This window comes from Dromaius novaehollandiae, chromosome 27 (genome assembly GCF_036370855.1).
Source record: "Dromaius novaehollandiae isolate bDroNov1 chromosome 27, bDroNov1.hap1, whole genome shotgun sequence".
In the NCBI taxonomy this organism is placed as follows: domain Eukaryota; kingdom Metazoa; phylum Chordata; class Aves; order Casuariiformes; family Dromaiidae; genus Dromaius; species Dromaius novaehollandiae.
The window spans coordinates 2,215,351-2,240,552 of NC_088124.1; the positions used below are offsets into that span (position 1 = coordinate 2,215,351).

The 25,202-nt window shown below is 70.7% G+C and overlaps 4 protein-coding genes across 5 annotated transcripts; 1 reads left to right on the forward strand and 3 right to left on the reverse strand.

Annotated features, from left to right (window-relative positions):
- The first annotated feature begins 1,437 nt into the window (after window positions 1-1,437).
- Window positions 1,438-5,536, forward strand: LOC135323732 (myb-related transcription factor, partner of profilin-like). Its single transcript, XM_064498106.1, has 2 exons — window positions 1,438-2,160; window positions 4,899-5,536. Exons 1-2 carry the CDS (start codon window positions 1,686-1,688, stop codon window positions 5,393-5,395), a joined length of 972 nt encoding a protein of 323 aa, XP_064354176.1. The 5' UTR covers window positions 1,438-1,685; the 3' UTR covers window positions 5,396-5,536.
- Window positions 5,537-6,552: 1,016 nt separating this feature from the next.
- On the reverse strand, window positions 6,553-11,213 carry SHISA4 (shisa family member 4). Its single transcript, XM_064498155.1, has 5 exons — window positions 10,749-11,213; window positions 8,343-8,514; window positions 7,979-8,112; window positions 6,982-7,161; window positions 6,553-6,897 (listed from the first exon to the last, which is right to left on the reverse strand). Exons 1-5 carry the CDS (start codon window positions 10,819-10,821, stop codon window positions 6,851-6,853), a joined length of 606 nt encoding a protein of 201 aa, XP_064354225.1. The 5' UTR covers window positions 10,822-11,213; the 3' UTR covers window positions 6,553-6,850.
- Window positions 11,214-12,521: 1,308 nt separating this feature from the next.
- On the reverse strand, window positions 12,522-19,222 carry LOC112996856 (innate immunity activator protein-like). Of its 2 annotated transcripts, XM_064498059.1 has the most exons (10): window positions 18,990-19,180; window positions 18,669-18,834; window positions 18,007-18,178; window positions 17,006-17,069; window positions 16,410-16,534; window positions 16,208-16,327; window positions 15,763-15,979; window positions 14,834-15,029; window positions 14,029-14,767; window positions 12,522-12,875 (listed from the first exon to the last, which is right to left on the reverse strand). In XM_064498059.1, the coding sequence occupies exons 4-10, from the start codon at window positions 17,049-17,051 to the stop codon at window positions 12,783-12,785; spliced, it is 1,536 nt and encodes a 511-aa protein (XP_064354129.1). In that variant the 5' UTR covers window positions 17,052-17,069; window positions 18,007-18,178; window positions 18,669-18,834; window positions 18,990-19,180; the 3' UTR covers window positions 12,522-12,782. The 2 variants fall into 2 exon arrangements, with proteins under 2 accessions (XP_064354129.1, XP_064354130.1); XM_064498060.1 differs by lacking the exon at window positions 18,007-18,178 and having other exon boundaries at window positions 18,990-19,222.
- Window positions 19,223-22,983: 3,761 nt separating this feature from the next.
- On the reverse strand, window positions 22,984-24,081 carry GPR25 (G protein-coupled receptor 25). Its single transcript, XM_064498340.1, has one exon. It carries the CDS (start codon window positions 24,055-24,057, stop codon window positions 22,984-22,986), a length of 1,074 nt encoding a protein of 357 aa, XP_064354410.1. The 5' UTR covers window positions 24,058-24,081.
- Between the last annotated feature and the right edge of the window lie 1,121 nt (window positions 24,082-25,202).

A 25,202-nucleotide genomic window follows, 5' to 3' on the forward strand; every position in this document is an offset into this window, starting at 1 on the left:
GCACCCCACCCTGCCCCACCACCTTCTCCTACCGGATGGAAGGTCTGACCTGGTCGCTTCTAGTAGCCTGCAGAGATAGACCTCCACGGTGGAGGGAGCACCACCGTCCTGGTGGAAACCGAATCCTCCACGGGGAGAGCAGAGCTAGTCGGGAGGGTCGGCTCTCCGGCGGGGTGACAAAAAGGTGGCGCTTTGCAGCTCCGGCGTCGCCTCGGCCCAACCAACGTCCATCCGTGGGCAAGGCGGGTGGGAGAGGGACGTCGCCTGCCCCACCGCCACCGCCACCGCCACCGCCGCCGCCGCCGCCTCGCCTCGGGTCTGCCGCAGGGCGCGGGCGCCAGGTCTCGCCGCCGGCGCGGAGGCGCCCGGGGTCCCTCCGGGGCCGGGGAGCTGGGGGACGGCCCGGAGCCCGGTGCGGCCGCGGCGCTGGGGGGGACCGGGATGGGGGGGGTCTGGGGGCAGCCGGTTCGCGCCGCGCACGGCCACCGCCTCGGCAATAAAGCGCTCAGCACAGCCGCCGCCGCCGCCGTGCTCCTGTTTGGCCATCGCGCGGCGGCCCCGGTGCCCGGCGGCGGCGGGAGGCCGAGAGCAGCCGCGGCCGCGGGGTCCCGGCACCGCGGGGCGACGCTGCCCTCTCCCGGCGCTCCCAACCGGCGCCGGGGTTGAGCCGCACCCGGAGCCCCGGGAGGCGGCGGGGGGCGGTACCGGGAGGCACCAGCTGGGTGGGGCGGTACCAGGACCCACCGGCAGGGGGCGGCACCGGGACTCCCGGAGGGGGCGGTACCGGGAGGCACCAGCGGGGGGCGGCACCGGGACCCACCGGCAGGGGGCGGCACCGGGACTCCCGGAGAGGGCGGTACCGGGAGGCACCAGCGGGGGGCGGCACCGGGACCCAGCGGCGGGGGCGGCACCGAGACTCCCGGCAGGGGCGGGGGCGGTACGGGGACTCCGGCGGCGCCGGCAGGGGGCGGTACCAGGACCCACCGGCAGGAGGCGGCACCGGGACCCACCGGCGGAGGCGGTACCGGGACCCACCGGCAGGAGGCGGCACCGGGACTCTGGCGGGGGGCGGTACCCGGAGGCACCGGCGGGGGCGACACCGCGACCCACCGGCAGGAGGCGGCACCGGGACCCGCTAGCGGGGGCGGCACAGGGACTCCCGGCGGGGGGCGGTACGGGGACCCACCGGCAGGAGGCGGCACCGGGACGCCCGGCAGGGGGCGGCACCGGGATCCACCGGCAGGGGGCGGTACGGGGAGCCACCGGCAGGAGGCGGCACAGGGACTCCCGGCGGGGCCGGCAGGGGGAGGTACCGGGACTCCCGGCAGGGGGCTGTACCGGGATCCACCGGCAGGAGGCGGCACCGGGACCCACCGGCGGGGGCGGTACCGAGACCCACCGGCGGGGGCGGCACCGGGACTCCCGGCGGGGCCGGCAGGGGGCGGTACCGGGAGGCACCGGCGGGGGCGGGGGCGGCCCCGGACCTCCGGCGGGGCCGGCAGGGGGCGCGGTGCCGCCGCCGCGGCCGCTGGGGCTCCGGCTGCCGCGGCCGCTCGGTGGCGGCGGCGCAGGCGGCAGCAGCGGCAGCGGCGGCGGCGGCGGCGGCGCAGACAAAGGCGCGGGCGGCGGGGCCATGGGCGGCCGGGCGGCGCCATGAGGCGGCGGCGGCGGCGGCGGGGGGCAGCATGGCCGCGGCGGGCGGCGGCGGCGGCGGCGCGGGGCGGCGGGGGCTGCTGAAGCGGAAGCCCAACTTCACGCTGCAGGAGATCGACATCCTCATGAGCGAGGTGCTCAAGTACGAGCAGCTGCTCTTCGGCGCCGCCGCCAGCACCGTCAACGCCTACGAGAAGCAGAAGATCTGGTGGCGCATCACCAACAAGATCAACGCGGCCGGCCGCAACCAGCGCGACATCGGCGAGGTGAAGAACCGCTGGCGGGGGCTGCGCCGCCGCGCCGGCGACAAGATCAGCCGGCACCGGCAGGAGCGGCAGGCGCCCGCCGCCGCCCCCCCCCGCGCCGCCGCCGCCGCCGCCGGCCCCCGCCCCGCGCCCGGCCCCGCCGCCGGCCCCGGCCCCGCCTGGGCCCTGCGCGCCGCCGCCGCCGCCGCCGCCGGCCTCGAGCCGCCGCCGCTGCTGGCCGCCGAGGTGGTGGCGCCGCACGGTGGGTGCGGGACGGGGGGGGGCGGGGGGGGAGCGGGGCGGGGACGGGGGGGACCAGGGCAGGACGTGGGGAACCGGGACGGGGACATGGGACGGGGACGGGGGGGACCAGGACAAGGACTGGGATGGGGACAGGGGGGACATGGGACAGGGCCATGGGGGACCAGTATAGGGACCAGGACAGGGGGGACCAGGACAGGGACTGGGATGGGGACATGGAACAGGGACATGGGGGGACCAGTATAGGGACTGGGACAGGGGGGACTAGGACAGGGACTGGGATGGGGACAGGGGGGACAGGGACATGGGGGGACCAGTATAGGGACTGGGACAGGGGGGACTAGGACAGGGACTGGAATGGGGACATGGAACAGGGACATGGGGGGACCAGTATAGGGACCGGGACAGGGGGGACCAGGACAGGGACTGGGATGGGGACATGGAACAGGGACATGGGGGGACCAGTATAGGGACTGGGACAGGGACAGGGACAGGGGGGACCAGGACAGGGACTGGGGGAACCAGGATAGGGACCGGGACAGGGGGGACTAGGACAGGGACTGGGATGGGGACATGGAACAGGGACATGGGGGGACCAGTATAGGGACTGGGACAGGGGGTACTAGGACAGGGACTGGGATGGGGACAGGGGGGACAGGGACATGGGGGGACCAGTATAGGGACCAGGACAGAGGGGACCAGGACAGGGACTGGGATGGGGACATGGAACAGGGCCATGGGGGACCAGTATAGGGACTGGGACAGGGGGGACTAGGACAGGGACTGGGATGGGGACAGGGGGGACAGGGACAGGGCCATGGGGGACCAGTATAGGGACCGGGACAGGGGGGACTAGGACAGGGACTGGGATGGGGACATGGAACAGGGACATGGGGGGACCAGTATAGGGACTGGGACAGGGGGGACCAGGACAGGGACTGGGGGAACCAGGATAGGGACCGGGACAGGGACAGGGGAGACCAGGACAGGGATTGGGACGGGCACATGGGGGGACAGAGATGGGGGCAGGGACATGGGGGACCAGGACAGGGGGAACCAGGGCAGGACGTGGGGAATGAGGATAGGGACTGGGATGGGGACATGGGACAGGGACATGGGGGGACCAGTATAGGGACAGGGGGGACCAGGACAGGGACATGGGGGGACAGGGATGGGGACGTGAGGGATGGGGACACAGGGGACCAGGACGGGGACATGGGGGACTGGGACAGGGCCTGGGATGTGGGGAATTGGGACAGGACAGGGGTGGGGACATGGGGGACAGGGACATGGGGGAACAGTATAGGGACTGGGACAGGGGGGACCAGGACAGGGACTGGGACAGGGACATGGGGGACGGGGACATAGGGGACCGGGGTGGGGACATGGGGGACCAGGACAGGGGCAGAGGGATACCAGGACAGGGCCTGGGATGTGGGGAATTGGGACGGGACAGGGGTGGGGACATGGGGGACAGGGACATGGGGGACCAGTATAGGGACTGGGACAGGGGGGACCAGGACAGGGACACGGGGAACCAGAGCAGGATGTGGGGAACCGGGATAGGGACATGGGACAGGGACATGGGGGACCAGTATAGGGACAGGGACAGGCGGGACCAGGACAGGGACTGGGATGGGGACATGGGGGACGGGGACATAGGGGACTGGGGTGGGGACATGGGGGACCAGGAGAGGGGCAGAGGGGGACCAGGACAGGGCCTGGGATGTGGGGAATTGGGACAGGACAGGGGTGGGGAGATGGAGGACTGGGACATGGGGGACCAGTATAGGGACCAGGATGGGGACATGGGGGACCAGGACAGGGACTGGGATGGGGGGAATTGGGATGGGATGAGGCGGGGACATGGAGGACGGGGACATGGGGGACCAGGACCAGGACTGGGACACAGGGGGACCAGGACAGGGAGTGGGATGTGGGGAACTGGGACAGGGACATTTGGGGATGGGGACTGGGACCAGGATAGGGACACAGGGGGACAGGGACCAGAACAGAGGGAATTGGGACAGGGACAGGAACGGGGACGGGGGGGAACAGAACAGGGCAGAAGGGGACCAGGACCAGGACAGGGACACAGGGGGACTGGGACAGGGACAGGAATGGGGATGGGGTGACCAGGACCAGGACAGGGATAAGAGACTTGGCGGGGGGGGGGGGGGGCGCTGAGACCAAGAGAGGGACGATGACATGGGAGGACGGTGACAGGCACGTTGGGGGGGGACCAAGACCAGGACAGGGACAAGGGACACATGGAGGGGGTGGCAGGAGAAGGGACACAGGGGTACACAGGGGGACAGAGATCAGGACACGGTGGGGGGGAACCAGGTCCAGGACAAGGCACTTGGGAGCAGGGGACACAAGCCAGGACCAGGGACGTGATGCTGGGACGGGGGACGCAGGGGGCCGGGACCAGGGCAGCTCCGGGAGAGGGACGGCACCTCCGTGGACACAGGGACCCCCGGCCGTCGGTGGCAGCTCGGCTCGTCACCCTTGGGGACATATTTCTGCCCCCCTGGTGGAGCAAAGGCTTAAACCCCATTTTGGGGGGGGGGGGGAGAAACCACCGTGCCAGCGCATCCGCCGGCGCCAGGATTAGACCCAAATCGCTAATTAGCCGCCGCTGCCCCAAAAAGCAGCAGGGATTCGGGTCGATTTGCCCCGACCGCAGGGCCGGGGGGAGCCGGGCGCGCGCTGACCCGCTGCCTCTGCCCCGCGCAGGCGTCAAGGCGGAGGCGGTGAAGGAGGAGCCGGCGGAGGTGAAGCCCGAAGCCTTCCCCGCGCCCAGCCCGGAGCGGCGGGCGCCCCGCGGCCATGCCCCCGCGCCCGGCGAGCCGCGCGACGCCTGGACCCGCAGCCCGCCGCCCCCCTCGCAGCCCGACCTCGCCGGCGCCGACGCCGGCCCCGACCACCTGGGCGGGCAGCGGGAGCCGCCGGGCTCGGATTTTCCCGGCCTCCTCTTCGAGCGGGACGGCGAGGCGGGAGCGGCGGAGCAGGGACCCGACGGCAGCGGCCTGGGCCCGGCCGAGAAGCGCCTGGTGCAGTGCAACGAGCAGCTGGTGCGGGAGCTGCGGGCCCTGCGGCGCGAATGCGCCGAGAGCCGCCGCGAGACGGCCGCCGTGCTACGCGCCATCGCCGAGGCGCTCGGCGGCGTCAGCAGCAGCCTGGCGCAGATCCGCGAGCTCTACCTCCGCGAGCGGGCGGCCCCCAAGCCCTGAGCCGCCCCGCAGCCGCCGGGGCCGGCGGGGGGGAGCAGCGGGATTCGGGGACGGCTTTTTCCCGCGCCCCGGTTTCTTTTAGTCCTTCCCCCCCCCCCCCCCCCGCCGCCCCGACCTCGTAATAAAACTCTGAACTGGCAACGGGGCTCCCCCGTCTCTGCTCCCGCTCGGAGCCCGGATTTCTCCCGCTCCGGCTGAATCCCGCTGGAAAAAGCCGCCGGGCTGGGGATGGGCAGGGGCGACCCCGACCCCGGTGCTTTTCGGAGGAGAGCGAAGCGCCCGGGCTCGTTTCGCGGCTGCTTTTCGGCGGCGGCGGGCGTTTGCGGGTGCTGAGTCCCGGCGCTGAGCGCGGCAGACGGGACCGGGGCTTTCGTGGAGGGAGCTGGAAGTTTTTGCCTGGCTTTTCTCCAGCCCGAGGATCGCAGCGGGATCGGTGCCGGTCAGCAGCGGCTCGGGCGAGACCGGGATCAGCGGCACAAGCTGCCGGGGGGATTCGCCGGGCCCAAATTTAGAGGCCGGCGAGGCAGCCGCCCGCGCCAGCGCCTTGGCCGGACTCCCCTCGGAGCCGCCGGGATGAATCACGCCGCCGACAGCTGGTGAATCATCCTCTCCGATTGCCTGGCTCTGCCCGCCGGCTATAAAGGGAGCCGGATCCCGTCTCCGTCGGTGCAGGAAAGGGGCTAAATTTGGCCGGGTGACGGGTTGCTCCCCCCCGCCCCCGATTTGCCGCCGGGGCCGGTTTTCGAGGCCGAGCCGGCAGCCGGGAGCAGGTCGCGGTGCTTCCCACTACGTCCCCGCTCCCAGGTGCAGGCTGATCCCTGGCCAAATCCTTCGGGAATGGCCAACGGAGCCATGCTAAAATAGATCAAAATGCTAAAATAGAAAATAAACCCTCCTCTCCCGGCTCCTCCGGAGACGGAGGCCGGATGCAGGCAGTGCCCATCGTCCCCGGAGCATCCCTGGGTACCACGAGCGCGGAGCCCGCATCCCCCCGCGGCGACCGCGGCCCAACCGCGCGCGGCGGTGATCCGGCGACGGGGATGTCACGGCTGCTCCCAGAAAGGCCGGAAAACCAGGAAGAGCGGCGAGCCGCGGTGACGGACCCCCCCATCACGCGGGGATGCCCCCGAGCGAGGCACTGACACGGGAGGCCGGCGGGAGGGCGCAGACACGGTTTTAATGCCGGGAACGAGCCGGTGGGTGGGAAAAGGAGCCAAATCCAGAAACCGGGGACGGCAGGAGGGTCGGGGGGGGCGGCCCCCCGATGCCGGCGTCTCCCTGGGGCACCCGCCGGCCGGGCCATCGCCTGCCCCCCCCCACCGCGGAGGCGCCCACAAAGGACCCAGTGTCCAGGCGCCCGGCACCCGCACAAGAGCCGCTTTGTGCCGCCGGTGCCGGCGCTGCACGCGGGGGCCGTTCCCGCGCCGGGGCCCGATCCGGCGGCCGGGGGGGGGCTCAGGCCCCGGGGTAGCTGGGCTGTGCCGGGACGTACGGTGGCGGTGCTGCGGGGAGAGGCGGCAGCGTCACCCCACGGCGCTGGGGTGGGGGGGGCAGGTGCCCCAAGCGGATTTGGGGGGGGGTCTCACCTGTGGGGTTGTACACGGGGGGGCCGGCCGGGTAGAGCGGGTACTGGGCGGCGGGGCCGGGCGGTGGGTACACGGCCATGGGGGCGAAGCCGGGCTGCGGGGGTGCCGGGCCGGCTTTGGGGTCTGCGGCGTAGGGGGCGGCGGGGGGGACGGGGTAGCTCGACAACGGGATCTCCGGGCCTGCGGGGGGGGACGGATGTGGGGCTGGGTGCTCGACACCCCCCTGTACCCCCGATCCCCCACCCCAATGCCTGCAGGACCCCCCTGCACCCCATATCCCCCCACACACCACCCCAATCTCCCACCCCAATCCCTGCAGGACCCCCCTGCACCCCATATCCCCCCCCTGCACCCCCAATCCCCCACCCCAATCCCTGCAGGACCCCCCCCTGCACCCCATATCCCCCCCTGCACCCCTGATCCCCCACCCCAATCCCTGCAGGACCCCCCCCTGCACCCCATATCCCCCCACACACACCCCCAATCCCCCACCCCAATCCCTGCAGGACCCCCCCCTGCACCCCATATCCCCACACACACACCCCCAATCCCCCACCCCAATCCCTGCAGGACCCCCCCCTGCACCCCATATCCCCCCCTGCACCCCCGATCCCCCACCCCAATCCCTGCAGGACCCCCCCTGCACCCCATATCCCCCCCTGCACCCCCGATCCCCCACCCCAATCCCTGCAGGACCCCCCCCCGCACCCCATATCCCCCCCTGCACCCCCAATCCCCCACCCCAATCCCTGCAGGACCCCCCCCCTGCACCCCATATCCCCCCCTGCACCCCCAATCCCCCACCCCAATCCCTGCAGGACCCCCCCCGCACCCCATATCCCCCCCTGCACCCCCAATCTCCCACCCCAATCCCTGCAGGACCCCCCCCTGCACCCCATATCCACCCCTGCACCCCCAAGCCCCCCACCCCGCAAGCCCCACCTTGCACCCCACACATCCCCCCCCCCCCCCGCACCCCACATCCCCCCCCGGCCACCTTGCAGGGGCGTCCGCAGGTGCTGCCGGCGCTGGTACAGGTAGCAGCAGGAGCACATGAAGCAGCAGACGATGGTGGTGACGATGGCGAGGAAGAGCACCACGGCCGAGGCGATGCCGGCGATGGTCTTGGGGCTGTGGGATGCCACCGGCGCATGGGAGGGGGCACCCCCAGCGCACCCCCCCACCCACCACCACCCTCCGGTCACCCCAGCACCCCACCGGGCACCCGGTGCACCCAGAGCCGGGAGCATCCGCGCCGGAGGGAGGGAGGGGGGCAGAGCCGTGCAGCCAAAATTTAGCACCCAAAACCCAGCACCCAGCACCCAAAACCCAGCACCCAGCACCCAAAACGCAGCACCCACCTGAAGGCGAGGCAGTGGCGCTGCTGGCGCTCGGTGATGAGGCGCAGCGGGTCGCGGCAGCAGTAGCGCTGGTGGCAGGTGCCGCAGCAGAAGGCGAAGAAGTCGCAGTCGAAGCCGGGGTGCCACGAGCCGTTCCTGTCCACGTACCACAGGCAGTCCTCGCCCCCCGCCGCTGCGGACAGGCGCCCGTCACCGGGGCCTCGGGCCGCGCCGCCACCGCCCCGGCGCCCCGCTGGCTCGCGGGGACCCTGCCCCAAAAGTGCCCCCCCGCCGCAGCATCCCACCCTCGCGGCATCCTGCTCCGTAGCCCGTGTTCCCACAGCATCCTGCCCCCCAGCTCCACAGCATCCTGCCCCCTAAATCCCCACTGCATCCTGACCCCCAAATCCCCACTGCATCCTGCCCCCCAGCTCCACTGCATCCTGACTCCCAGCTCCACTGCATCCTCACCCCTAAATCCCCACTGCATCCCGCCCCCCCACCCGGCCACCCCGCTGCATCCTGCCCCACGTTGCCCAATTCCCCACTGCATCCTGCTCCCCTGCCCCTGATTTCCCCCTGTATTCTGCCCCATAGCTCCCATTCCCGCTGCAACCTGCCCCACTGCATCCTGCTTCCCGACCCCATGGCATCCTGCCCCATGCCCCCCATTCCCCACTGCATCCCACCCCCCTGCCCCCCAATTCCCCACCGCATCCCACCCCCTGCCCCCTAATTCCCCACGGCATTCCACCCCACTGCTCCCTATACCCCACCACATCCCGCCCCCTAATTCCCCACTGCATCCCACTCCCCTTCCCCCAATTCCCCACTGCATCCTGCCCCCTGCCCCCCAAGTACCCACTGCAACCCACCCCATGCCCGCTATATCGCACTGCATCCCACCTCCCTGCCCCCTAATTCCCCACTGCATCCCACTCCCCTTCCCCCAGTTCCCCACTGAATCCCACCCCCGTCCCCCAATTCCCCACTGCATCCCACCTCCCTGCCCCCTAATTCCCCATTGCATCCTGCCCCCCCGCTCCCTATACCCCACTGCATCCTGCCCCCCAGTTCCCCGCTGCATCCCCCTCCCCTGCCCCCCAATTCCCCCCTGCATCCCGCCCCCTGCCCCCTAATTCCCCACTGCATCCTGCCCCCCCGCTCCCCATACCCCACTGCATCCTGTCCCCCTGTTCCCCGCTGCATCCCCCTCCCCTTCCCCCAAATTCCCCACTGTATCCCACCCCCGCCCCCAATCCCCCACTGCATCCAGCCCCCTAATACCCCCTGCATCCCACCTCCCCGCCCCCTAATTCCCTACTGCATCCCACCCCCGCCCCCTAATTCCCCACTGCATCCTGCCCCCCAGTTCCCCACTGCATCCCCCTCCCCTGCCCCCCAATTCCCCCCTGCATCCTGCCCCCTGCCCCCTAATTCCCCACCGCATCCTGCCTCCAATTCCCCCCTGCATCCCGCCCCGCGCCCCCCATCCCCACGGCGTCCTGCCCCCCGGGGGGCCCCGTCCGGCCTCTCGGGGACCGGGAACGCCTCCCCGCTCTATTTCTGGCTGCTGCCACCTGCGAGCCCAGAAATAGCTGCGGGGCCGAGGACGCCGGGAGCAGCAGCAGACGCGGCAGCGGGCAGCGGGCAGCAGCTTCGCCCCACCGATGGGACGAGCGGCGTCGGGCCTCAGCCCCGACCGCCCCGGGTGCCCCACTGATGCGACGAGTGGCATCAGGCCTCAGCCCCGACCGCCCCGGGTGTCCCACCAATGTGATGAGTGGCATCGGGCCTCAGCCTTGATGGCCCAGGGTGCCCCACTGATGTGACAAGCAGCATCAGGCCTCAGGCCTGACAGCTCAGGGTGCCCCACCGATGTGATGAGCGGCATCAGGCCTCAGTCCCAACCATCCAGGGTGCCCCACTGACGCGACAAGCAGCGTTGGGCCTCGGCCCCAAATGTCCTGGGTGCCCCACTGATGCGACGAGCGGCGTCGGGCCTCGGCCCTGACGGCCCAGGGTGCCCCACCGACGCGATGAGCAGCATTGGGCCTCAGCCCCAACCACCCGGCGTGCCCCACCAATGTGACGAGCGGCGTTGGGCCTCAGCCCGGCCGCCCAGGGTGCCCCACCGATGCGATGAGCAGCGTCAGGCCTTGGCCCTGATCACCCGAGGTGCCCCACCGACGCGACGAGCGGCATCGGGCCTCGATCCCAACCAGCCAGGTTGCCCCACAGATGCAATGAGCGGCATCAGGCCTCAAGCCCAACTGCCCAGGCTGCCCCACGGACACAACGGGCTGCGCCGGGCCCCATCGCACGGCACCCAGGGCCCCCCGCGGATGCAAGGGGCAGCAGCGGGCCACCAGCGGGCCACCAGCACGGCCCCCCCGGTCACCCTCCCCCCCCCCGGGGGTCTCTTACCCAGCGAGGTGGCCACGGCCACCAGCACGGTGCCGGCCAGGGGCCAGCCGGTCCCGGCGCCGCCGGGCCCCATGCTTCCTGCGGGGCCCCGCGGAGCCGCCGCCTGCCCCGGGGCGCCGGGCCGCACCGGGCCGGGGACTCCGCTCCGCCCCGCCCGGGGGGCGCCCGGTGCCAAGGGCGGTGCCGGTGCCGGTGCCGGTGCGGCGGCTCCGGGGGAGGGCGGGTCCCGGTGCGGCGGGGCCGGTGCGGTGCAGCGGGGCCGGTCTCGACCCCGGTGCGGCGGTGCGGATCCGGTGCAGCGGTGCCGGTGCCGGTGCAACGGTGTCGGTACCGGTACCGGCCGGGCGGCGCAGGCCCGCAGTGACGCCGCAGCCCCGCGGCGCTCGGCGGCTGCCCGAGCCCCCCCCGCGACGGCGCCTCCAGCCGCAGGGCCCGGCGCGGCCCGGCCCCCGCCCGCCCCCCCGGGCGGAGCCGCGCCGCCCTCGCCGGGGCTGCCGCGGGGGCCCCGGGCAGCGCTGCCGCCGCCTCGCCGCCTGCGCCCGGCCGCGCCTGCCTGCGCCGCAACCCCCCCCCGGGACCCCCCAGCCCGTCCGTGCACCCCCTTCCCCTCCCTGCACCCCTTCCTTGCATCCCCCTTGCTTTCCCTGCACCCCTTCCCTGCACCTCCCTTCCCCTCCCTGCACCCACTTCCCCAAATCCCTTCCCTGCACCCCTTCCCTGCACCTCCCTTCCCCTCCCTGCACCCACTTCCCCAAATCCCTTCCCTGCACCCCTTCCTTGCACCCATCTTCCCCTCCCTGCACCCATCTTCCCCTCCCTGCACCCACTTCCCCAAATCCCTTCCCTGCACCCCTTCCCTGCACCCATCTTCCCCTCCCTGCACCCACTTCCCCAAATCCCTTCCCTGCACCCCTTCCTTGCACCCATCTTCCCCTCCCTGCACCCACTTCCCCAAATCCCTTCCCTGCACCCCTTCCCTGCACCCATCTTCCCTTCCCTGCACCCACTTCCCTAAATCCCTTCCCTGCACCCCTTCCTTGCATCCCCCTTGCTTTCCCTGCACCCCTTCCTTGCACCCATCTTCCCCTCCCTGCACCCACTTCCCTAAATCTCTTCCCTGCACCCCTTCCCTGCACCCATCTTCCCCTCCCTGCACCCACTTCCCTAAATCCCTTCCCTGCACCCCTTCCTTGCATCCCCCTTGCTTTCCCTGCACCCCTTCCCTGCACCTCCCTTCCCCTCCCTGCACCCACTTCCCCAAATCCCTTCCCTGCACCCCTTCCTTGCACCCATCTTCCCCTCCCTGCACCCACTTCCCTAAATTCCTTCCCTGCACCCCTTCCCTGCACCCCTTCCCTGCACCCCCTTGCTTTCCCTGCACCCCTTTCTCCTTGCTGTGCCCCCACTCCCTTCCCTGCACCCCCCTTCCCTGAACCCCTTCCCCTCCCTGCACCCCTGCCCTGCACCCCCGTATTCCTGTTCATCCCTTCCCTGCACCCCCCTTCCCTGCACCCCCACACCCCTTCCATGCACCCCCCTTTCCTGCACCCCTTCCATGCACCCCCTTCCCCTCCCTGCACCCCTGCACCCCTTCCCCTCCCCGCACCCCCCCACCCCCCCTTCTCCCCACATGCCCCCTGCACCCCTTCCCTTCTCCCTCCCCTTCCCTTGCCCCCCGTCCCTGCGCCCCTCGCCCCATCCCCTGCACCCCTCCACCGGGCTGGGGGGGGCGAGGGGGTCCTGGGGTGCGGAGCCGGGGTGACGAGTCCGGGCGAGGACCCAAACGACCACGTTTATTATAGAGGAGACAAAAAAAACCAGCCCCGGATCCCGGATCCCAAATCCCGGGGGTTTATCCGGCACCTCGGCCCCTCTCGGAGGTGCAGGACCCGGCGGCGGGGGGCCAGCCCCCACGCCCTGTCCCGGCCCCCGCGGGGACGTCCCCACGCCCGGGGACAGCCGCGTCCCTCCCGCCCCCGGCGGCCTGGGCCCCGGCGTCCGGCGCCCGCGGCGGTCCCCAGGCCGGGGGGACGCTTACACCTGTGTGACGATCTCGCCGTTCTCGGGCGCGTAGAGCCGCGCGGGCGCCCCGTCCGGGGAGCGCTTCGGCGCGTGCGGCGGGGGCACCTGCGGGGACACGGGGGGCGGTGGGTGCCGGCGGCAGGGCACCCGAATCCCACCCTGGGGCGCAGCACCCCGGGGCGCCCAGACACCCCGTCCCGTCCCGTCCCGTCCCGTCCCACCCGCGGGGCAGGGAGAGGCGGTGGCCGGCGCGGAGGCGGTGGTGGCGGGTCCCGGCCTGCGCCGCGGGCGCTGAGCCGTCCCGGCACGCCGGAGCGGATGCGGCTTGCGCAAGCGTCCTCCTCCGGAACGCCGTGCCGGGACCCTCCTGCCTGGAGCGGCCCCCGTCCTGGGCCCTGGGACCCTCGTGGGAGCCTGGACTTGCCCACGGGGACCTGGTGAGTCCCCAGTGCTGTCCCAAGGACCCACACGGGACCCCGCTCCTGTCCTAGGGACCTTCATGAGACCCTGGTCCTGCCTGGAGACCTTCATGGGACCCTGGTCTTGCCCCAAAGACCTTGATGGGACTCTGATTCTGCCCAGAGACCCTCATGGGATCCCACTGCTGTCCCAGGGACCCTCGTGGGACCCCAGTCCTGCCTGGGGACCGTCATGGGAGCCTGGTCCTGCCCCGGGGACCTTCACGGGATGCTGATTCTGCCCTGAGGATCCTCATGGGACCTTAGTCCTGCCCCGAGGATCCTCATGGGACCTTAGTCCTGCCCCAAGGACCCTCACGGGACCCTGGTCCTGCCCTGGGAACCCACATGGGACACTGATCCTGTCCAAGGATCCTGGTCCTGCCCCAAGGAGCTTCATGAGACCCTGGTCCTGCCCTGGGGACCCTCATGGCACCCTGGTCCTGACCCAAGGACCCTCATGAGACCCTGGTCCTGCCCCAGGGAGCTTCCTGGGACACCGATCCTGCCCTGGGGACCCTCATGGGACCCCGGTCCTGCCCCAAGGACCCTCATGAGACCCTGGTCCTGCCCAGGGGACCTTCATGGAACCCTGATATTGCCCCGGGGACCCTCATGAGACCCCAGTCCTGCCCCAAGGACCTTCACAGGCCCCCAGTCCTGCCTTAGGTGATGGCGGTGCTGGGTGACATTCCCGGTCCCAAATTGCTGCGGGGCAACAGCACGTTTTTCCCGCGGGCGCCCCGGGAGCATCCCATCCCCACGAGCATCCCCATCCCCGGGGACGCGGCGCGCCGTACCTGAGGCCGGAGCTGGCTCCCGCGCGACGGGCACGTATCCCGGCCGGGCACCCGGAAAACGCCGTGGCGGTCGAGCGAGTGGGGCCGGGCGCCGCGGAGGCGGGCGCGTTCGTGCCACCAGCGCAGCTCCTCCGACACGGCCGCCCTGGAGAGGCCGCGGCCGGCGCCCGGCGCCCGCTCCCTGAGCGACGGCGTCCGCACGACGCGGCTGTGCGAGGCCACCAAGCGCTGGTAGCGCGCCGGGGCCCCGTCCTGCTCGCGGCGGAGACCCGCCGGCATCCCGAGCCGCTGGGCGTCCCCGGGACGCGAGGCGTCGGGGCTGCCGCCGCTGCCGGGAGAGGTGGCGTGGGAGCCGCTGGAGCCGTCCGAATTGCTGCCGTCGGAGCCGGCGCGGCCCGGGACGGCGGGCGCCGCGAAGGCGGCCGCCGGCACGCTCGCCGTGTAGTAGGTGGGTCGGCGCCGGGGCAGGGCGCTGCGGCCCCGCGGCTCGGCGGGCTCCCGGCACCCTGGCACCCCGGGCGAGGAGGCGCGCGGGGCCGGGTGGATCCTCCCGCTTCCGAAATCCGGCGGGAACCCATCGGGAAGGGCGATGTGGGGTCTGCGGTCGTGCCGCGGCGCCGGGGACTGTCCTCGCCGGCCCGGCGGCTCCGGCGTGCCGGGAGCGCTGGAGCCCAGGCGCCGGCACAGCGCCAGGCTCCGCACGGGGACGAAGGGGTAGGGGGGCATCTCGCCGGGCCGGCTGCGGGAAAACAGGGATTTAGCGCCGGGGGGGACGGGATAGACCCACCCCGGTGTCCCCCCGTACCTGGCGTCGGCCCGGGGCTCCCCGGCGGTCTGGCAGCGTCGGTCGAGGCCGGTCTCCTTCCAGGCGCCGGGGCGGGCGGGCGAGCGCGGCCGCCCTTCGGCCTCGGCGGTGCCCGGGGCCGGCGGGCTCTTCTCCTCCTCCTCCTCCTCCGGCAGCGCAGCGTCCGACAGGGAGCTGGCGTCCGAGGCGCCCGGCTCTGCGGGCACAGGGTGAGCGCGGTCCCCCCCGCGGTGATTCGGGGCGAGCGGGAAAGTGGCACAAATGGGGCCTCCGGGACGGGGCACCCGGCCCCAGTGCGAGCAGGAGGCCTGAGCCGTGCGCCGGCTCGGTGTCGCGCCCCGGGGGCACCCGGCAGATGCTTTCACCCAGCGTCCCAGGGTGCCTTCACCCAGGAGGCTGCATCAGGGTGCTTTCACCCAGCCATCCTGGGGTGCATTCACCTGGGATGGTGCATCAGGGTGCTTTCACCCGGTGTCCCAGGGTGCCTTCACCCAGGATGGTGCATTGGGGTGCATTCACCCAGCGTCCCGGGGTGCCTTCACCCAGGAGGATGCATCGAGGTGCTTTCACTGGGGACACCCAACTGGGGTGCATTCACCCAAGAAGGTGTATCAGGGTGCATTCACCTGGGATGTCCTAGGGTGCCTTCACCCAAAGATGGTGCATCGGGGCGCATTCACCACGGACATCTTGGGGTGCCTCCACCGGGGACATCCCGGGGTGCCCTCACCCAGGAAGCTGCATCGGGGTGCATTCACCCCGCCATCCCGGGTGCACTCATGGTGGGCGGCATATGGGGCTGCAGTCCCCAGGGACCACCCCGGGGACACTCGCCACCGAGCACCCCGGCCTCGAGCGGCCACCCAAGGGGCCACCCTCCGCCAGGAGCCGGGGCCGGGCGTCGCGCGAGCACCGGGGCGCGGGCTCACCCTCGGCGGCACCGCTCGCGGGCCGGCGCCCGGCCAGGAGGCGACACTCGTTCAGGGTGTTCTCCAGCTCCTTCAGCTTCCTCTCCTCCTTCAGCGCCGCGGTCTTCCTCCGCTTGCGCAGCTGCTTGCTGATGTTCTCCTCCCGGGAGAGGCGGTGGGCGGCCTTGGCGATCTGCAGCTGCAGCGCCAGGTCCCGCTCCAGGGTGCTCAGCGGGTCCTGGGGGGGGGACGGAGATGGGGGGGGGATGCTCAGCACCCACCACACCACCCCAAACCTTCTGGAGGTCTTCTGCTGGTGGGAACCCACAGCACCAGGCTGAGCATCCTTGGGATGCTCCTCCACGACGGCTATTTTTTCGGTGGGGCCGTGATGGATCGGGACCCCCCCATCCAACTGCCCCAAACTGGGGCCAAGTTTTTTTTGGGGGGGGGGGGTTTCCCTCACCGCCCCGCGGAGGACGAGGGTCTCATCCAGCTTGAAGGCGGCGCCGATCCTCCGCCGCACCTTGGGGGGCTTCTCGCCGGCTTTCAGCGGGAACTCGCGGGGCAAAGTCCCCGTCAGCTCCTGGAGGGGACGGGACCGGGGGGGGACGTCACGGCGGGGGGGGCTGAGCGGCGCGGGCCCCCCCGCCGCCCGCCGCGCTCACCGCCTCGCGCAGGCACAGGCGCCGCAGCTCCTGCACGCAGGCCTCCAGCCGGGCCTCCAGCTCCCGCTGCCGCCGGCGCGCCGCCCGCGGCAGCTCCTTCACGGGCGACACGGGGCTGTCGGGGCCTGCGGACGGGCCGAGACGGTGGGCTGAGACCGTCCTGCCTCGGTTTCCCCTTCCCGCAACGTTTCCCCCCCCTCCCAAAACCTCCCAGAGCCGCGTTGTGAAAAGCTGAGATTTTTTTCCCGCGAGGAGGAAGAGGAGCAGCGCGAAGGCTGGGGATGGAGCAAAAGCCGGGGGGGGGGGAAATAGGTTTTGCTCTGACTCAGCCAAGTCCGGAGCGAAACCCGGCTGAGTCAAACCGCGCCGGGGCCGTGCCGGGAGCCGGCGGCGTGGCGGTGCCCTCGGCGTGCCCTCGGCGCGCGGCAGCCCGGCGGCACCGTCCCCCCCCGCCGCCGCTTCGCCCGGCCTGGGAAAGCCCGAATTTCCCGATTCGCTCGCCGGAGCTTTTCGGTGTTTTCCCAGCGGGCCCCGGGCGGGCGCCTTGCCCCGACCTGCGCGGGGTGGGGATGCCGGCGGCCAGGGGCAGGGCTCACCCGAGTGCAGCATGATGCCGCTGTCTGTGTCGCTCGCCTCCTCCATGCCGGGCCCGGGGCACACCTGCGCGGCAGCGCCGAGACCGTGGGACCCTGGCACGCGCGTGTGCAAGGCCCTGTGGGCACCCGGTGTGCCCAGGCTTGCACATGTGTGTGCAACCCCCCATGCACCTGGGGTGCCCAGCCTTGCACACGTGTGTGCAACCCCCTGTGCACCCGGTGTGCCAGCCCTGCACACACGTGTGCAACCCCCCATGCACCTGGTGTGATGGCCCTGCACATGCGTGTGCAATCCCCCATGCACCCACCACACCAGCCTTGCACACGTGTGTGCAACCCCCCATGCACCCACCATGCCCAGACTTGCACACGTCTGTGCAACCCTGCGTGCACCCCTGGGGTGCCCAGCCTTGCACACGTGTGTGCAACCCCCCTGTGCACCCACCATGCCAGACCTGCACACGCATGTGCAACCCACTGTGCACCCAGTGTGCCCAGCCTCGCACGCGCATGTGCAACCCCCCCATGCACCCCCCATGCCAGCCTTGCACACACGTGTGCAACCCCCCCATGCACCCCCCATGCCAGCCTTGCACACACGTGTGCAACCCGCCCTGTGCACCCCGTGTGCCAGCCTTGCACACGCATGTGCAACCCCCCATGCACCCCCCATGCCAGCCTTGCACACACGTGTGCAACCCCCCCATGCACCCCCCATGCCAGCCTTGCACACACGTGTGCAACCCGCCCTGCGCACCCAGTGTGCCAGCCTTGCACACGCATGTGCAAACCACTGTTCATCCACCTTGCACATGCGTGTGCAACCCGCATGCACCCAGCACCCGCCGTGCCTGGCCATGCACACGTGTGCACCCCCCCCGCCATGCCAGCCTTGCACACGCGCGTGCAACCCCCCCACACACACCCTTAGCCCCTCGCCACAGCAGCCCTCCGGGGCCGGAGGCCAAGCTTGCTCCCGCGGGGGCAGCCGGGGGCCTCACCGTGCCTCAGTTTCCCCCCGGCCGAAGGGGTTTCCCGGCGGGACCCCCGCGCTGCGGCTCCGTCTCGGCCGGACGCCGGGTCCCGCGGGGCCGCCAGCCCCCTCCCGCGCCCGGCGCTTCGCTGCGGGGGGGAGGAAGGCGAGTCCGTGTTTGCTCTGCCGGCTCGTAGGGCCTACGATAAACAAAGGCGCGCGAAGGCGGCCTTCGCCCCGGCGCGGCCCCGGAGGGGGGGCAGCCCCCCGGGAAAGGGGGTCCCGCGGGCGCCGGGGGAGGCGCGCGGGGCCGTTCCCGCCCCGGCCGGTTTCGCTGGGCGCCTCTCCCAGTTTTTATTTCGCTCCTGCCCGGGCTTCGCGCGGGCGCCCGGCTCCCTCCCGCGCGGAGGGCGAGGCGGTTTTCCCAGGAGCGGGACGTGGGAAAGCTGCTGCCCCCGGGACGCCCCGTTTCCCGGAGGAACAGCGGGAGGAGCCGCCGCGGCGCTCGGCCTCGCCGGGGCTCCCAGGCGCCCTGCACAACCCTGCCGCCGGGAGCGTGCGAGTTGGAGGGCAGTGCCGGGCAGACAGCAGGTCCGCCAGGGCACCCCAGGGGATTGAGCGGCCAGAGCAGGGCCACGATGGGGCTTGTTCCTCCTACGGGACCTCCCAAAATCCCAGCGTTGGAAGTACCTGATGCTCCTCAAGCGCAGGAGGGTGAAACCCCGGCCAGGCCGCTTTGTCCCCTCTCTTCAGAGTCGGGCAGCGAGACACTCCGGTTCCCCCAGCGCGGCCCTCGGGGCCCCGGCAGCACCCGGTCGCGGCGGGTCGCGGGGTGACGGCGCTGTTTCTTCTCCGCCTGGGAGATCACAGGGAAGGAGCGGCAGCGTCATCCCCTCGCCGGCCGCTGGAAACGCCGCCGGATCCGCAGCCGCTCGGCCCACGCGGGCGCTGGGGGGGGTCTGCAGCGCCGGGCGTCCCCCCCGGTTCAGGACAGGGCAGGCGAGGCCTCACCTGGGGCTGCCGGCCGGATCGGGCGCCCGCCGCTCGCCGCCGCTCCCCGGCTCTGCCCGCGCCCGGGAAACGGGGCGACTTGTTCTGACTTGAGTCAGAGGGGAGGAGCGGTGAGCAACACCTTCCCGGCCAGGAGCCTCCCGAGCCGGCCCGCCGCCCCGCCGGGGCCGCGCCACCTCCCTGCCCGCCCCGGGCCGCCACGCGCTCCCGCCCTCCGCCCCGGCGCGCAGGCGGCCGAGGGCTCTGCTGGCTCGGGGGGGCACGGCGTGGCCTGGCACGGCACGGCACGGCATGGCCTGGCATGGGATTGCATGGCACGGCACGGCACGGCATGGCACGGCACGGTGTGGCGTGGCATAGCATGGCACAACATGGTGCATCATAGCGTGGCACGGCACGGCATGGCACGGCATGGCATGGGATTGCATGGCATGGTATAGCACAGCATGGCACAGCATGGCACAGCATGGCACAGACATCATAGCGTGGCACGACATCGGATTGCATGGCCTGGCGCAGCACAGCATGGCATGGCGTGGGATTGCATGGCACAGCACGGCACAGCAGGACATTGCATGGCATTGCATGGCATTGCACAGCGTGGCATTGCACAGCATGGCACGGCATGGCATGGCACGGCACGGCACGGCACAGCATTGCATGGCACAGCATGGCACGGAACGGCGTGGCACGGCCTGGGCACAGCACGGCACGCTGGACACTTGCCGTCCCCACGGATTGCAGCTCGGCTCTGGGCATCCGCTCCTCCCCGGCACAGAGCAGGGAGCCGCACAGCCGGGCACGCTTCGGCTCCGGCTCCGGCTCCGGCTCCCTTTCGGTGCCAGCGAGCGCTGCCAGCCCCAGCGTGGCCGCAGCAGCCGGGAGGCCGGGTGAGGGCCACCATCCTCCCTACACGCTCCTCGATGCAGCTCTGCAGCCAGGCCCAGGCACTCGCCACGGTCCCACGGGGATCCCCTCCGGAGCCGGCATCCCCGAAACGCTCCGGCACAAGGCAGCGACCCGCATGCTGCCCACGGGAAAGGGGTCGGGAAAAGGGAGGAAGGGCCGGGAGAAGGGGCCAGGCGAGGGCCGGCTCTGCCCCCCGGGGCCCGTGGGAACGGCGCTGCCGCCGGCTGGCAGCTGGCGCGGGATGAATCACGGCGGGCCGCTGCGGGCGCGCTGGCCACATCCTGCGCCGCCGGGAGCCGGGGCAGGTGATGGAAAGTCTGTCTCAGCCTGGCTCGCCGCAGCCGCCGCCAGCCCGGGGGGGGCCACGGGGGGGGCCACGGGCATCCTGGCACTGCGGCCGGTGCGACGCTGGGGAGGGATGCTCCGGGGGATGCTCCGGGGGATGCTCCGGGCACGGCCAGGAGGGCAGCGAGGGAAAGGCTTGGGGCACCTCCCGGCAGGAGGAGGAGGAGGAGGAGGAGGGAGGTTCTTCGCCAGCCGAGCCCGTGTGACCGGGCTCCGACATGCCAACGGTTCGTGGGCGCGACGCCGGGGACGGCAGGTGCCCCGGGAACCGGCTGCTCCAAGGGCAGCGTCGGGCGCTGCCGGGGAACTGGGCTGCATCCGCCTGGGACCGCGTCAGCCCCCAGCACCGTGCGGGCAGGGTGCAGGTAAGGGGTGCAGGCAGGGGAGGTGCAGGCAGGGGTGCAGGCAGGGCTGCAGGCAGGGGAAGTGGGTGCAGGCAGGGGTGCAGGCAGGGGTGCAAGCAGGGGAAGTGGGTGCAGGCAGGGGTGCAGGCAGGGGTGCAGGCAGGGGTGCAGGCAGGGGAAGTGGGTGCAGGCAGGGGTGCAGGCAGGGGTGCAGGCAGGGGAAGTGGGTGCAGGCAGGGGTGCAAGCAAGGCTGCAGGCAGGGGAAGTGGGTGCAGGCAGGGGTGCAGGCAGGGGTGCAGGCAGGGGAGGTGCAGGCAGGGGTACAAGCAAGGCTGCAGGCAGGGGAAGTGGGTGCAGGCAGGGGTGCAGGCAGGGGTGCAGGCAGGGGAAGTGGGTGCAAGCAGGGCGCAGGCAGGGGTGCAACAGAGGCTCTGCAGGCAGGAGAGGGTGCAGGCAGGGCGCAGGCAGGAGAGGTGCCCTGCGAAGGCCTCAGGCTCCCGCTGCAGCTCCCCGACGTTTTCTCATCCTCTCGCTGCTCCGAGACGCCGGCGAAGCCCTCTGGAGCCGTATAGCAACCCCCCCGCTCCCCCCGGACTGGGACACCGGGCGCACGGCTCTCCAGCCCCCCCCGAGGCCGGGGTGCCCCACGGAGCCTCGCTGCAGGTAACACGGGGCACGGCCACGTAGGGGGACGAGGAGGCGATGGGGAAGGAAACGGGTGGCCGAGGCCAGCCCGGGGGGGTGATTATTTAGCACCCATCACCTGCCCGTGGGAGAGTCGCCCGGGGCCGTTGGTGCGGCCGGGGCTGGCACACATCTGCCCGGGTTTCTGATGGGGGGCAGCCGTTTCTGTTTGCTTTTAACTCAAACGCAGAGTTCAGAAACCAAACCGCGGGCGCTCGCTCCCCGCCGGGGAGGCGGCACGGCCCTGCTTGCCCAGCGCCGGCGGCCACGTCCTTGCGCCCCGCAGGGTTTTTCCACCCCTGATGGCACAGCGCAAGGGGAAAAATGCTTTAAACAGCAGAAATGCACCCAGAAAGCGTGGTCGGGGGGAAAGGACGGTGCAAGGTGGCCCCAGCGTGTGGCCGGGGCTTGTCCCCTCCCGGGGTCCGGGGGGACCCGCGCCGTCTTGGTCGGTAAATGCAGGGCTGCAGCGACACTTGTCCTAGGCGCACGGCGGCATCTCCAAGGGTGTCCCGGGGATGTCGATATTTTATTATTTTATTATCGATGATGGATGGTTTATTCCCCGTGGAGCAGCTTCGCAGGGGGTAAGGCAGGAAACCCCGGCAGTGCGGGGCCCCACGTAAACGTGAAGAAAAACGGTTGAGAACCGTTCAGGAAGGGAAAATTTGGGCCAGAAAGCCAGGAAAACGCTTGCGACCTCGGCACTGCCGCCTTCCCCATCCGTGCCCACGCCGGGACACAGCGGCCCGTGCCGGCAAGGCGTGTGCTCCGGAGGCGTGCGTCGGAGCTGGCCCCGCGAAATGGAGGTGCGCCCCAGGAGATGGCTGTCCCGTGGGCGCGGGAAAGCCGTGGCGGAAAGGGCACCGTTGCAGAAAGCCCGTCTCAAAAAGCCCGGACTAATGGTTTCTAAGCAAGTGGCTCAAAATTTCCACAACCAGCCTGGAGCCGGGCCGCTGAGTGCCACCACCGAAAGCAGCAGCTCCCACAGACATCTGCCCCGGCGTCGGCACAGCTTCTCTGAACCACAGCTGAGCATTAAGATATATTTATTTCACCAGCAGGTTATAAAAATAGCTGTTTGCAAGACTAAAATCACTGCTCGAGGGGGGTATGCGGATTCCTGCTTGCGAGCCTATTTCTTTCAACGTGCTAAGCTTATTAAGAGCTTTTTATCATACGATTACTTAACAGAGGGAGAGTGCTGCAGTTTGGGGTTGTACGATCACAGCTGCGGTTGTTCCGCCTGAATTATCGATATATTTGAGAAGCACAGAAAATCGCACGCGAGCAGCAACAGCCCCGCGAGGCGCAAACGCAGCAGCCGGTGGAGTCGGCGCAAGGAATTGCACCGCGTGCCGGGGCTGGTGCTGCCCGCGATGGCTTTAATCCAAGGCTGCTTTGTTTAATTAAGCTCGTAATCGCACGGTGGGGCTGAAATCATGGCAGCTGCGATGGTGCGGCGTGGGGAGCTACAGCCTCGCCAGCGGGGACCAGCTTCAGCGGCCGTCTCGGAAATGCATCCGAGCCCGTGGTGTGGGGCTGAGCCGGAGCCAGGAGCCCCCGGGAAGGGCCCGTCCCGCGCTCCCCCAGCCCCGCAGCTCCTTCTGCAGTTCTTGGAGGAGAAGAGGAAGGCAGACAAGCCCGGGCGCTCGCTTAAGCTCAGCCCTCCCCAAAGGACCTGCTCGTCTGGCCCCCGGCCCTGCCCCTCTTACGCTGCTGGCTGGTGGCCCAGCGGTGCGGGCGGCCTGGTCCTGGTGCCAAACATGAGGCTGGACTCGGTCACGGAGGAGGTCGTGGCCGCGTTGAGCCCCTTCTCCGCCGGGGAAAGGCAGAGCGCCCGGAGAGCCGGGGGCAGCAGCCGGCGTCGGAAGTGGCGATCCATCAGGGTGTAGATGACGGGGTTGATGCAGCTGTTCATGAAGGCCAAGCACGTGCTGCTGGTGACGACCCACCTCAAGGCCTCCTCCTCCGCCTCGGAGAGGACCAGCATGCCCTTCGCGATGAAGAAGAGCAGCACCTTGCAGACGTTCAAGGGCAGCCAGGAGCAGACGAAGGCTCCGATGATGGTGAAGATGATGCGGTGGGAGTTCCTCATCCCCTTCCCCAGCCTGATGTGCCTGTGCAGCCGGTAGTAGATGGAGCAGTAGCAGAACAAGATGACCGCCAAGGGCAGGATGAAGGTGAGGAAGACCATGGCCAGGCTGAAATCCTCCCCATCCTCGTCCCAACAGTCGTCTCCATCTAGCCGCCGGTATTCCAGAGACGGTGCGCCCAGGAGGAGGGACGCGACCCAGATCAGCCCACAGGTGACAAAGATGTGCTTCTTGGTCCCCGTCGTCTTGGTGTCCAGCACCTTCTTGATGACCAGGTAGCGCTCCACGCTCAGGGCGGTGAGGAAGAGGATGCTGGAGCAGCGGTTCACGGTGATGGCGTAGCTGCTCAGCTTGCACAGCCCCTCCCCAAGCTGCCAGCGGTTCCCGCAGGCGCCCGCCACGACCCAGAAGGGCAGAGTGCAGACGAAGATCATGTCGGCCACGGCCAGGTTCAACACGAAGGTGTCCACCATCCTCTTGCTGCCTCTCTTCTTGGCCATCAGCACGATCACAAAGAGGTTCCCCGCGAAGCCGAGGAGGAAAATGAAGGAGTAGAGGATGGGGATGAAGACCGTCGTGTAGGACGACTCCCACCTGGAGAAAGGCTCCTCTGTCCCCGTGGCGTTGGCCCACGCCGCGTAATCGTAGTCCGCGGACGGCACGAGGTCCTCGGCTGCTGCGGGACCCATGTCGGCATCGCCGGCGTCTCGCCCCGAGTGCGGCAGGGCCGGCGGCACTCGTGCCCCCTCCCCGGCCGCCCTGGGCGGTGCTCGCCTCGCCCAGTGGTTTGGTTGTTGATCTGCGATCTGCTCAAAACAGTTGTGCACTTCCTTTCGTACGGGGGCAAGGGCTGCGGGGTGGAAGGTGCCGAGGGTATGAGGCGAGCCGCGTTTAATTTTGGAAACAGCAAAACAAGAAAAACAGAGAGAGGAAAGAAACCCCCAGAGGAGGAGAGGGGGAGGAAGGTCTGGGGGTGGAGGAAGGCTCCTCACCAGCGGGCGAAGGCCAAACGCCCCATGTAGACCCAAACCCGTCCCAGCCTGGGTCTCTCCTGGGCCCCACGGGCTCCCGGAGGGCTGGGGAAGGCACAGGGGAGTTTGGGGCAGGCAGTGGCTGCTGAATCCCGAGGGATTCCCGGTTTTCTCGTTTCAGTGGTGAGATGCGGGGCCGGATCGGCTGCAGGAGCCCACGGCGGTGGGACCTGTCCCGGGACAGGCATCGCCCCGGCCCCGTTTCTCCCCAAAAGGGCTCGTGGGTGCTGGGGCAATCGGCCAAACTCGAGCTGTCCGGCCACCTCCTGCTCTGCATCTGCCTTGCAGCTCTCCCTGTTCCAGCAAGCTCAAAATCCTCCCCCCGCTCTGTGCCCCGCGCGGGGCGTTTTGCACCGTGAACCACGGCGAAGCCTCCCCGTCCCGGGCGCATTCGCTCCGAGAAAGCAAAAGTGGGGGGTTTTTTCAAAGAAAAAAGAGCAAAGCCAGGTGCACGGGCGTGACGGGCTGGAGCGAGGCCGTTGCCCTCCGAGCGCTCGCGCCCGCCCGCAGCCGCCCCCGGGGTTGCCCCGGCTCTGCCAGCTCATTACGGTCCCCCGGGCGCTCGCGGCGCGGGGAGGAGCCGCGGCGGGGGCTGCCGAGCCTCGGGGGCCACCCGCGGCCGTCTAAAAATACTCGGGGGTTTTCTCGCCTCGGCGGCGTTTCTGCAGCTCCCGCGGGGCCCCGCCGCGAGCATCATCCCCGGCTTTCGCTCCCGGTAGCGCCGGGAGGCCGGGGGGTGCGGGATGCCCCCTCCCGCCCCATGGCCGGCTCCGCCGCGCTTACTGATGTCCCTAAGCGACTTA

Bases quoted from the DNA above. Each gene is read 5' to 3' on its own strand.
- LOC135323732 (XM_064498106.1), top strand. From the start codon at position 1,686: ATGGCCGCGGCGGGCGGCGGCGGCGGCGGCGCGGGGCGGCGGGGGCTG. The intron at 2,161-4,898 runs GTGGGTGCGGGA...TGCCCCGCGCAG, and splicing joins CGAGGTGGTGGCGCCGCACG to GCGTCAAGGCGGAGGCGGTG.
- SHISA4 (XM_064498155.1), bottom strand. From the start codon at position 10,821: ATGGGGCCCGGCGGCGCCGGGACCGGCTGGCCCCTGGCCGGCACCGTG. The intron at 8,113-8,342 runs GTGGGTGCTGCG...GGCATCCCACAG, and splicing joins CGCCACTGCCTCGCCTTCAG to CCCCAAGACCATCGCCGGCA. The intron at 7,162-7,978 runs GTGGCCGGGGGG...CCCCCCCCGCAG, and splicing joins CCTGCGGACGCCCCTGCAAG to GCCCGGAGATCCCGTTGTCG.
- GPR25 (XM_064498340.1), bottom strand. From the start codon at position 24,057: ATGGGTCCCGCAGCAGCCGAGGACCTCGTGCCGTCCGCGGACTACGAT.
- LOC112996856 (XM_064498060.1), bottom strand. From the start codon at position 17,051: ATGGAGGAGGCGAGCGACACAGACAGCGGCATCATGCTGCACTCGG. The intron at 15,030-15,762 runs GTGAGCCCGCGC...CTGTGCCCGCAG, and splicing joins CGCGAGCGGTGCCGCCGAGG to AGCCGGGCGCCTCGGACGCC. The intron at 12,876-14,028 runs GTACGGCGCGCC...GTGTCCCCGCAG, and splicing joins GGAGCCAGCTCCGGCCTCAG to GTGCCCCCGCCGCACGCGCC.